The 12,472-nt window shown below is 34.2% G+C and overlaps 1 protein-coding gene across 2 annotated transcripts; it reads left to right on the forward strand.

Annotated features, from left to right (window-relative positions):
- Positions 1-3,314: 3,314 nt before the first annotated feature.
- LOC111393378 (3beta-hydroxysteroid-dehydrogenase/decarboxylase-like) lies at positions 3,315-6,756 on the forward strand. Of its 2 annotated transcripts, none has more exons than XM_023018888.1 (6): positions 3,315-3,709; positions 5,470-5,559; positions 5,662-5,795; positions 5,899-6,069; positions 6,407-6,513; positions 6,601-6,688. In XM_023018888.1, exons 1-5 carry the CDS (start codon positions 3,460-3,462, stop codon positions 6,482-6,484), a joined length of 723 nt encoding a protein of 240 aa, XP_022874656.1. In that variant the 5' UTR covers positions 3,315-3,459; the 3' UTR covers positions 6,485-6,513; positions 6,601-6,688. The 2 variants fall into 2 exon arrangements, with proteins under 2 accessions (XP_022874656.1, XP_022874654.1); XM_023018886.1 differs by having other exon boundaries at positions 3,316-3,709; positions 6,397-6,513; positions 6,601-6,756.
- The last annotated feature ends 5,716 nt before the right edge of the window (positions 6,757-12,472 follow it).

Genomic DNA, 12,472 nt, shown 5'->3' on the forward strand with positions numbered 1-12,472 from the left:
AGAATTAATAGAAGTGGTGAAATATTTAATTAATATTTATCATTTGGATTGGAATTAATATAAGGAGTGAAACTGACATACAATTACTAAAAATAAAAAATAAAAAAAATCAATGAAAATCAAGTGACTTATCATTTAATTGAGTATTTTGTTCTTACAATTTTTATATTACATCAACAAAGCTATTTTTTTTTTATCAACAAAACCTTATTAATCTTCATGATTTATATTATAATTCATCCATTGAGTTTTTATTTTTCATTAACAAAGCAATTTTTATTTTTATTTTTATCGGCAAATCCCTTATTAATCTTTTTTGATTTACATTATAATTTATCCATTAGGTATTTAACGAGCAATGCCCTACGTATAGGGCACTATTCTACAGGAGTCTTACAGACCCCTCACTATAGCGGCAGGTCGAACCCATCGACCTGTATTAAAAAAAAATATTGTGCGGGCCCCTCCTCTGTGTCTTCTCTGGCAGAACGCTGTGAATCCCCCCTGTACCTAAAGCACGACCCTTATTTAATTGAGGTTACAAAATTGAAAGGTTGTATTAATATATTAATTGGGACATTCGATCACTAAAAAAAATATATTGTGTACAAAGAATTGTAATCATATCATTACATCTCAATTTATTCAACATTTTCACATTATATACTAATTTCATAAAAACATATATATATATATATATATATATATATATATATATATATATATATGTGTGTGTGTGTGTGTGTGTGTGTAATTGAAAAATACTACTAATATCATTCATCGATACATATATATGTGCAACGCACGTGCATACTACTAGTTTGATAATAAGTGTTGGGATCTTTGAAAACTTTGCATCGATCATGCACCTAACAAATGAAGCCAAGTTTGGTAAGATCATGTTTGATTAGATATTTGTCCTCAAGGACATAATTTATGTTATATTAATATGTCTCTTGATTTTGTAGTGTTTTTTCGTTAATACACGGCATAAGCTTTATATCAAATTCAAATGCCGCTTTTCCTTTTAATTACCACCTACGCGCTCATGGCAATTCAGTAAATATTTGATCTAGAATGGACAAAGTGGATAATTGCTATACTATGTTTGCATTTGCATCTTAAAATTGTTCTATTTAAGGATCATGACTAAGAATAAATTATATTTTTTTCTTTATAAACTTGTTCGATCTGGAAATTTGATTGTTTCCCTCTAACTTAAAAATATCTGTGTCACCGCTGTACATGTTTTCCTATAATATTTCTTGAAAGCTACGACAAAAGAGTTTATTGTTGGGCGCATTGATCAAAATTAGTGGCATCAATCGTGTGATTTATGTTTTGATTAAGAGAGAGAGACACATGAAGTGAATAAAATTATGTGAGTCCATGTTATCAAGGGATTGAGTTATTCGTTTTGGTGTTTTATGATGAACGAGTTAGAAGTTTCAGTATTCTATGTTGCAGAATAATTTCTAGTATGCTTTGCTCAATGTTGCATTTTTTTATTTATTTTTTGATGGCCCCTTCAGGCTATATTTCTTTTTCGCCCCAATTACTTTCAGCCAATTATTTTCTCATTTTGACCCAAATCTGCAACATTCTTTGGACTCTGGTTCCAAAAGTTTGTTTAGATAAATATCAGCCAATTTTTCAGGCCCAAAATCAGCCCAATCAGAAAGAATCTCTTCTCTGTTTGTTGTTGGTTTAAACAATGTTTTGAAAACCGACTCGGTCATCGACTTGGAAAAGCAAAAGGATCAAGGGTCGAAAGGTCGAATCGGAGTCGAATCGGTAGTGGAACAAAAAATATTTTTAAACACTAAAATAAGAATAGATAATGATACTGCTAAATGTTAAAAGAGTTTAAATTTTTTAATAATGAAAGAAAGGTTAAAAAAGATTAATTAACTCAATAAAATAATTAACTATAAAATATGTATAAACACTAAATAGTATCATAGTAGATCCCACATTAAAATCTACCACATGATTACACAAGTGTAATGCACATTTGCACACAATAAACGCCAAATTATATATCACATCGGAATCTTTTAAATGAAGCACTACAAATGGTGCCTATAAATGGGTGGGCCAACAAGTGCACAGCAGACTTTTTGGGCCTATTAATTAGTGGGTTAAAAGTTGAGTAGCCTATACAATTTAAAAACCGGATAAACCGGTTACGGGTCGACGGTTAATTATTAAACCGGACAATTAAACGGTTTTTTTCCCGATTTTGAGTAAAACGAGTTTCAAGCATTAACCGGACCGAATTTTTGTCCGGTTCCCGATTTTTCCGGTTGGACTAGCCGGTCTGGTCCAGTTTTCAAAACATTGGGATTAAACTTTAAAGAAGACCCACCTTTCTTCAGCCTTGCTCCCTCGAGTCCCCAAAGATTGATAAAAGCTTCAAATTTAGTGCTTAACATTTTGTTATTATTATTTTTTTAATTTCTACATGTTTTTTGATACTACAAAAATGGCAAACTTGAGGTCTCAAGACACAGATAATCACGTCAGTTAGTCAGTCGTAAGTGCTTTATTAACGAGCTATATTTATGAACAAAGAAATCTACCTAGATTCAAGGGTGTCAATTTCTCGTTGACATGTTAGATTATTAAAAAGTCAAATTTTGGGTTAAAAAAACCTTATACCCTTGTTTGGTAAAGCTTTAGAGGAAAAATAATTTAAGTGGAACTCGTTTTTACTATTTGAAAAATTTAGTAATTTGACTAAAATTATTATTATTATTTTCTATTTAGTTATTTAAAGAGAAGGTAAATTAATTATTTTGCAACGCTTTAATAAAGAAAATGCACGATAAAAATCTTTTGCTCTAAAGGTAAATTACCCATATTTGATGGAAAGAATTGACGGAATGAGTTGAAAATGACCAACTTCACAAGAAAAGATCGAAACGAGGGTGTAAAATGTCAAATTTGAAACGATAAAAATGATTTGCACAATGAGTGTAAATGATGATAAATTTTTGTTCTAATTACTTTATTTTTGAGAAAAAAAGTAAACTTATATTATAAAATAAAAAAAATAAAAACTTTACCTAAAAGATGCTTGTGGTTGGAGCAGTGTAAATGATGATGAATTTTTGTACTAATTACTTTATTTTTGAGATAAAAAGTAAACTTATATTATAAAATAAAATAAAAAACTTTACCTAAAAGATGCTTGTGGTTGGAGCAGTGTAAATGATGATGAATTTTTGTACTAATTACTTTATTTTTGAGATAAAAAGTAAACTTATATTATAAAATAAAATAAAAAACTTTACCTAAAAGATGCTTGTGGTTGGAGCAGTGGACCGACCGGCCACCTAATTCGTATGATCTACGCATTTGACTGACAGGCCCACTAATTAAAACCTTTCTGAGTTTTGCGCCATCTCCTCCCATTCTTTTCTCTGTCTACTGTCTCTGAATCAAATAAATTCCAATATGGCAACGGAAAATGGTGGCAGTAATTCCGATGTATTGAAAACGTGCTTGGTGTTGGGAGGCAGAGGATTCATTGGCCGAGTGCTGGTGGAGAGGCTGCTGAAACTCGGTAATTGGGTCGTCAGAGTCGCAGATTACACAGAGTCTCCCCAACTAGAGCCCTCTGAGTTGCTTCTCTCCGACGCATTCTCCTCTGCTCGCGCCTCTTATTTCCATGTCGATGTTCGCAATAAACCGCAGATCATCAAAGGCATGTACTTCTTCATTTATACATTTATAAACAGTTTACATCTATTTGCACATATATTTGAATAATTCAGTAAAATGGGCAGGGGCGGACCCAAGGGGGGGTCCCCTAGGGTCGCTTGAGCCTCCAGATTTTTTTTTTCTTTTCCGGGCTCACAGAAATATCAAACTAAGTTTAAATATTACATTCTTAATATCATTTTGAAATTCTCGCGACCTAATATTTCACGTCGTTAATGTTATGTGAAATAGCCAATCGTAACAAATATTATGACATGTCAAAATAGGCTATTCCAAACTAATATTTTGTAAAATTCGATAACAAGCTAATTTTAAAAATTTTCCGACGATTGTAAGCTAGCCATATCCATAAATCTTCTATATTTTCTCGAACCTTATTTTGAGAAATATATCATAAATACATCGAATGATCTAAATAAATATTGAAAATAGTTAAATATACGTCAAACGTATATGTTTAAAAGAAACGTATAACTCGTTTTTTTGAAAAAAATCAATTATTTTATTAATGTTTATTATCTTTGCGCGACAAATTTCTCAATACAATTTATATTATTTTATTAAGAAAATTTATATGTGGTATGACGTCAAATTTTATTTTTTTTTGGATGTAAAAATTCTTAATAAAATTTTTATTACTTCACATGGGTTTTAAATTGTTTTACTACTTTTTCATCTTGACTATTTATATCTGAAAAAAAATTTATATATAAAAAAAATTCAATCAATTTTAGGATTTTTTTTTATTGTTACATTTTCCTCTCGATTAATTAATTTATTTTCAAATGATGTCAAAAATTTTATTAGGAAATTTATTAGATTATTTTCTAAAAAAAAATTAATTGATTGAGAGGAAAAAGTAACAATAATAAAAAAATTCTAATAATGATCGAATTTTTTTATATATAAAAATTTTTTATATGTAAAAATAATCAAGATGAAAAAGTAGTATATCAGTTTATAACCCACATAAAGTAATAAAAAATAAAATTTGTCGTCTTTTTTAAAAATTTGATTATGACCCCCTAATATAAAATGTTTGTGTCCATCCCTGAAAATGGGTATGAAGTTGAATGTCTATATATATTTGTGACACGTGCGATACAATGCACTTTATTTTGTAACTGTATTTTGAATTTTTTATGCTAAAATATTTGAATAGTTAAGTTCATTTAAAAATTGCAATTAAAATACAAGAATTTCAGGCTTCAAGGCAAATGTAATATATCATTTATTGTTATATTTAGCCGTCACAATAGCTATGTCTTGGATATGCACTCGTTCGCCTTACTTTTTCTAGGCTTTGTATTACTGTCCTCAACTCTTTGCTCTTTTTTTATAGCCTAGCATACTTTATGAGCTTCTTGATTTCATTTTTCCGCTACAAAGAATGAGAAGAGATCGATAGTGATGAGGAGGATGACAAGGGTATCTAATACGTTGATTCTTATAAATATCCAATTGACGGTGATTATATGTGGGATATCTTGGTTGTTTCTAATACTAGTAATAGATTTCAATTTTGTTATGTGATTACTTATTTGTGATGTATTATTGTCGTTTTATTGATCTATTTTACGATTGTTTGCAATTAGTTATGAACTTTAAAGATGGTTTATGGTTTACTTTAAGCAGATTTTTGGAATGTTAATATTCCTTTCGAATTATTCTACTGGCCGAGCCTTTTTGACATTGACTACAATGTGGAATGTGTTCCAGTAACATAATATTTTCTCCATGCAGCTATGGAAGGTGTGTCAGTTGTATTCTATACTGAATCTATGGCTTCATTTCCTCGAGACTTCTTTTCTTACTATACAATTATTGTTCAAGGTAATTTCTCTTCATTTAATAAGATATTATGATGCAATGGCCTGTTAGATTTTATTTTGCATTTCATCCTATACTTACATCCCCATTGCCTCCCCATTTCAGGTGCAAAAAATGTAATTAAAGCTTGTCGAGAATGTAAAGTTAAACATCTTATATACAACAGTTCTGCTGATGTAGTTTTTGATGGTTCACGTAATATATGTAATGTAGATGAATCATTGCCATACCCTAACCAAGTATGTTTCTGACTCGATAACTTGAGATTTTGCTTCTTTTCTACTCTCCGCCAGTCATTTATAAGATTCACTCTCACTCCTCTGTTTGCATGTCGTAAAACAGTTTGAGAACATGGTCGCTGACCTTAAATCTCAAGCAGAAGCACTAGTCTTATTTGCAAACAAAGTTGATGGTCTTTTGACTTGTGCACTTCGTCCTTGCAATGTATTTGGACCTAGAGATAATCAGCTTATGCCATCCCTGATCAATATGGCAAACTCCAGCTGGGCCAAGGTTTAATAACTATTTCATGTCATATATTCCAGGTTTTGATTAATATTGGTATAATGTTTTGGAAAATCCTTTATTGCTCTTTATTTCTGCTGACAAAATGTGTGCTGTTGATATATTAGCCTTTTCATTGACATTTTCCATGGTTTTTTATGACAAATTTAATGTAAAATAACACCTTACTCTATGTTTAACCTAGAGTGAAATAAATGTTGTTTCTCGTTGTAATTTTCATCATTGATACCTTGTTTGTGTTTTTTCCTGCATATTACTATCCAGCAACTCATGTATATATTCTTTTTGTATTAGTAATAAGCTTTCTCATTTCAGTTTATTATAGGAAGTAGTGAGAATATGTCGGACTTCACCTATGTGGATAATGTTGCCCATGCTCATATCTGTGCTGAAGAATCTCTAAGTTCTCAGATGGTTTCTGCGTCTGGAAAGGTATTTTAGCTGTTACTGTGCTGATTTCTTGCTGTCTCTTTTCTTTCAAGAATTAGGAAAGTCTACCAACAGTTGAAATTTTTGTAGGTCTTTTTCATCACGAATCTTGAACCAATGAAGGTGAGGGATTTTGTACCTCTCGTATTGGAGAGCTTTGGTTATCAGAGGTATCTAACCTCATTCAGATTACTTGATATAGTAAATTTTTGGAGTGTAATAAAATATTAGTTCTCATTGGATGCTTATTTTGCAAATCCGCCAATGACCTGATTTATATGTTGATTATATCATTATGGTGCATTAAGAATTTCAAACTGAGACTTGTGAACTGTTCCGATGAATGTAAGCTGCATCATGAAGTACAAGAGTTTGAGCTGCTGGATTGGGCGTTAAGGTTATTTAAAAAAAAATCTTGATTGAGGCCTGCCTCGGAGTAAAGCGAACAAAAAATGCCTCGAGGTGCTGATTGTGAGATTGTGCTCAGTTGAGCGAGGCATACACCTGAGGGCTTGTGAGGCTGCACTGCTCAATTCTCCAAATTTAGTAATTTTGCTTTATTTGTAGGCCACAAAACTTTAAAAAATATGATTGATACTACCCCACTTGCTATTTTTATAGCATTAAAATGTATTTCTCTTAGACCCACTTTTGGAATAGTCAATGACTCACCAACTAAAGTAATAGTTTCTAATTTTGTTACTTTATAGATTTTTCATTTGTTTGCACATTTTAAATTGTTCTATTAGGAATATTCTGAATTCTCAAGACTGTTTATGATTTATTATGCGCTTACTTGGAGAGGAGTAAGAAAACACCTCAATACCCGATTACGTTTTTTTAAACATTAGACTATTATTTGAAAAAAGCTATTTGAGGCTTATGCCTCAAATACCGGTACGTGATGCCTTCATAAAACGCTTCAAAGCTTACACTTTATGGCACATTTGGCAAATTCGTGAGGCTTACACCTTGACTTAGTGAGGCTTATGCATCGTGGGACTAAAATGTTTGCCCTTTTTCTTGCGTTTTCTGGATGTTTTGTTAGTGGCCTTAGATTTTTGGACTATTTCTTTATAATCCAAGTATGTTTTGGGTCTCTTTTATTTTTTATTTTTTTCCTGGGTAGAAACAGAGGGGAAGTGGAAGTCCTTTTTATTTTCTATTTTCTTTGTAAAAATTGAGGGGAAGGGGAAGGTGAATACATGATAGCTAGTGGAGGATAATGACGAAGAATGAGTAAATTCTAATTGTGATGAGGAGGAGGATGTTATGATTTTCTTGAGGATCCCATTATAATTTTTTTCCGGATTATGATAGGCCTCCCATGCCCTTTCCATACACATGATTCAGTAAACAGGCAGCCAACCGTAATACACTCGTGCGTTCACGCAATTAGAATAAGATTGAGGAAGAGAGGCAGGTCTCTTGTAAACCTGCCATTTTTGTAATTTAATTTCAGTTTATACTACATTTACAAATAAATTTTATCTTTCTGTTCTTCAATAAAATTCCATTACAGCACAGCAACTTTCTATTTATGTTCCACCTATTGAGGCTTCATCACATTACTAACTTTAGAGGGTTTATGGGTTTATTGATTATGTTTTTGTATTTTTTATATATTTTCATACATAATTTTTTAACTAGAGTAATGTATAACACTGCTTCCCAGTTTTATAGCTGGTGCAAGTTCTTGAGAACTATGTCATTTCTCTAATTTTCATCATGGAGCATCTGCTTAATATTTCCTATTTTTGCTCCAAAGCCCCAAATTTCTCACGGAAGAAGTTCAGTCGAGTTTTGGGTTGTGAAGAATTAATGTTTTATTGATAGGATAAATGAATATATACAATACAAGAAATTACAACCATGGTCCCTAACAATAACAAATATTACAAGTAAGTACAATTATATATTTCAACTCTCCTCCTCAAGTTGGTGCATAGATATCGCGCATGCCCAACTTGGATAACATTGTATGAAATGGACCGCTAGCAACTCCATGTGTCATTACATCGGCCAGTTGTTCTACCCTCTTGATGTATGGAACCTCTATATTTTTGGAGTCGAGATTATCTTTGATGTAGTTCCTATCAAGTTCAACATGCTTTGTTCTATCATGTTGCACAGGGTTATTTGCGATTTTAATGGCAGCAGTGTTATCACAAAAAAGTAACATAGGCTTGTCCGGACCAAAGCCAAGTTCATTAAGGAGAAGTTTTAGCCATGTGAGCTCGGTAGTTGCATGATGCAATGCACGATATTCCGCCTCAGCACTGGATAATGAGACTACATTCTGTTTTTTACTCCTCCAAGTCACAAGATTACCCCCAACAAATGATACATAACCTGATGTGGATTTTCTGTCCAATCTCGATCCAGCAAAATCAGAATCCGTATAGCCCATAATATCTAGATGCCCCTCTTTTGAGTACAGAATACCCTTGCCTGGAGAGGACTTTAGATATGCCAATATCCGATTAACTGCACTCATATGCTGCTCACTGGGGTTATGCATGAATTGACTCACAATGCTAACTGCATATGACAAATCCAATCTCGTGTGGGTTAGATAAATCAACTTCCCCACCAATCTCTGATATCTCTCTTTGTTTGTGGGAATCTGGTCAGGATAGATAGATAGACCATGATTTACCTCAATGGGTGTGTCAACAGGGACACAAGCCGACATACCAGTTTCTGCTAGGAGGTCAAGGACATACTTGCCTTGGGATAGGATAAGTTCTTGCTGAGACCGTGATACCTCAATGCCCAAGAAATACTTCAAGGTACCTAAGTCCTTCATTTCAAACTCCTTTGTCAAATGGCTTCGGAGTTTCTCAATCTCACTAGGATTATTGCCCGTAACAATCATATCATCCACATACACAATAAGTATAGTAATATCATGACCATCTCTCTTATAAAATAGAGTATAATCAGCCAAGGCCTGTTTAAAACCATACATTTTCATTGAACAACTCAATCCTCCAAACCACGCCCTTGGTGATTGTTTTAGCCCATACAAGGCTTTCTTCAACTTACACACATTACCCTCTGGAGGAGTAAAACCAGGAGGAGGATCCATATACACTTCCTCTGTCAGATCACCATGAAGGAATGCATTTTTAACATCAAATTGCCTCAATGGCCAATCAAGATTGACTGCTAGAGATAGGATGACTCTAACAGTATTCATCTTAGCTACTGGGGCAAACGTTTCCTGGTAGTCAATTCCATACGTCTGTGTGTACCCTTTGGCAACCAATCTAACCTTATACCTATCTACAGCTCCATCTGCCCTGAATTTTAATGAGTACACCCATTTGCATCCCACAGTCCTTTTTCCTGGTGGTAGTAAGACCATTTCCCAAGTAGAGTTCTTTTGGAGAGCATTCATCTCTTCTACCATAGCAGATTTTCATTTAGGTTGATCAAGAGCTTCCTGAAAGTGATTAGGTATAGACACAGATGACAATTGGAGGGCAAATGTTAGGTTAGTCTTAGATAAACGGTGGTACGAGATATAATCATTTATGGGAAAGATAGCATTGGAAGAAGATTTCGAAAATCTAAACCTATCAGGCTTATTATGGACTCGAAGGGGATATCTCCTATCTTGAGTATCAACAGCATCTAAAGCTGCAGGATTAGAGTCAGAAATAGAGATAGGAGTAGAAGGGGTAAGCAAAGTAGGTACCTCATTTTCAATCTCCGAAGAATCAGATGGCACTGTAGTATCAACAGGAGGGTTATTATGGTCTGAGGAGGATAATACTGGAGTACAAGCATTGTCTAAATTTCTCCTTGTATAGCATTTTCGGAACAAGAGAGGTGATCTATCATCCTCAACTCTAGATTCATTTTTGGATTCTACTTGGGATTCCCCCTCCTTTCTAGAAATCCACACTTTCTTTTCATCTAACCACACTCGTTCCTCTTCCTTACTACTAATCTCCCCCTGAAGAGGAACTAACGACACGTCATCAGAAAAAAATGATTCTGACTCGCAAAATTCCACATCCATAGAAGCATAATATTTTCCTGTAGGGGGTGAAAACATTTGTAGCCCTTCTGGGAGCTAGAGTAGTCAAGGAAGACACATTTCAGGGCACGAGGATCAAATTTATCTCTGAGATGAGAGTGCACATGAACATAACACACACAATCAAAAACTTTAGGACATAGATTTAAAACAGAGGGAATAGAGTGAAACTGTGACAACATTTTTAAGAGAGTTTGAAAGTCAATGATGCGAGCAGGCATCCGATTTATGAGAAAGACAGAAGTAGTTACCGCTTCGGCCCAAAAACGTTTTGGAACACGCATAGTAAAACATAAGACTCGAGCAACTTCAAGAATGTGTCGATTTTTTCGCTCTGCGATGCCGTTTTATTGAGGTGTGTAAGCACAAGTGGTCTGATGGAGAATGCCGTGAGTCGAGAAGAAGTTGCCAAGAGTTTGGTTTACAAACTCACGACCATTGTCAGAATGAATAACTTTGACCTGTGTATGAAATTGTTTCTCAATCATTTTAGAGAATTTTGGAATAACATGCCCAACTTCACCCTTAGATTTTAACAAATATGTCCAACAAACTCTGGGACAGTCATCAATGAAAGAGATAAAATATTTATGACTTGTAATAGATGGAGTAGAGAAAGGCCCCCAAACATCAGTATGAACACAAGTAAAAGAAACATAACTTTTATTAAAACTGACTTTGAAAGGTACACGATGATTTTTAGCAAAAATACATTGTTCACACCGCATACTAGAACTAGAAATGTTTTTAAATAACTTTGGGAACAAGTGTTCTAAGTAAGGAAATGAAGGATGGCCTAATCGACAATGCCACAAAAGAATCCTATCTTTTGGAGAGGATTTACTGACAACTTGAAGACCATGGCTATCCTCAGTTTGCAAACACTTTGTTCCTTCCAAAAAATACAGCCCTCCTCTTTCTCTACCAGTGCCAATCGTCATCTTCGTTCGATTGTCCTGAAATACACAATGAGTAGGTGACAAGATTACAGAGCAATCAAGATGCTTTGTAATTTTACTAATAGATAAGAGATTAGTGGAAAACGTAGGAGCAAGTAAAACAGATGAGATTGAGAAAGTAGGTGAAAACGAGACATTCCCAGCCCCAGTAATTTTGATAGGAGTCCCATTAGCCACTTGAACAGACTGAACAGGCGAATTTGTCAACGAGTCAAATGTAGAGGGATTACAGGTAAAATGATCAGTAGCTCCAGAATCTATAACCCAAAAATCAGATACAGTAGAAGCAGATTGCACCCCAGAAGTACCTTCTCCAGAAGATGAATAAGCAACATGAGAAACAGTAGCTGTAGGTGCATGAGATGAATGCGTAGTCTGAGATAATCTTCCACCCCTCTTCTCTGCCCTCTTTGCTAAATACCAGTCTGGATAGCCATTTTTTTTGAAACACTTGTCAGCAGTGTGTCCTTTTAGGTGACAGAATGAGCAAATTTCAGTAGACTGAATAGGAGCTCGTGATCGAGGATTCAGTAGATTGAATAGGAGCTCGTGATCGAGGATTGAACCCTTTTACAGCCAACGCAGACACCTCAGAATGGCTTTCACCCCCCATAGTGGGTTGTCTCTGTTCCTCACGACGAACAGTCGAGAACACCTCTTCTAAGCTTGGAAGGGGTGTAGTAGCCAAAATACGACTACGTACTTGATCCAAACCATGATCAAGTCCCGCCAAAAACATATAAATTCTGTCTTCAGCACACCTCTTCTTTAATGCATCAACATCAGCGGTGCACTTCATGGAATTAGGTCTGCGATGGTCAAGCTCCAAAAAAATGGAATTCATTTCAGTGTAGTATGTGACAAGAGGCCGCCCCTCTTGCCTCAGTTGAAAAGATTTTTTCATTAGTTCATAAACTTGAGATGAATCAGAGACATCAAGATAACTTCTCTTAAC

The sequence above is a fragment of the Olea europaea genome, chromosome 4 (genome assembly GCF_002742605.1).
Source record: "Olea europaea var. sylvestris chromosome 4, O_europaea_v1, whole genome shotgun sequence".
Taxonomy (NCBI): domain Eukaryota; kingdom Viridiplantae; phylum Streptophyta; class Magnoliopsida; order Lamiales; family Oleaceae; genus Olea; species Olea europaea.

What these genes read in the sequence shown, in the direction of transcription:
- LOC111393378 (XM_023018886.1), top strand. Translation starts at nt 3,460, where the DNA reads ATGGCAACGGAAAATGGTGGCAGTAATTCCGATGTATTGAAAACGTGC. An exon ending in CTATACAATTATTGTTCAAG is followed by an intron (nt 5,560 to 5,661) that starts GTAATTTCTCTT and finishes TCCCCATTTCAG; the next exon opens with GTGCAAAAAATGTAATTAAA. An exon ending in CATTGCCATACCCTAACCAA is followed by an intron (nt 5,796 to 5,898) that starts GTATGTTTCTGA and finishes GTCGTAAAACAG; the next exon opens with TTTGAGAACATGGTCGCTGA.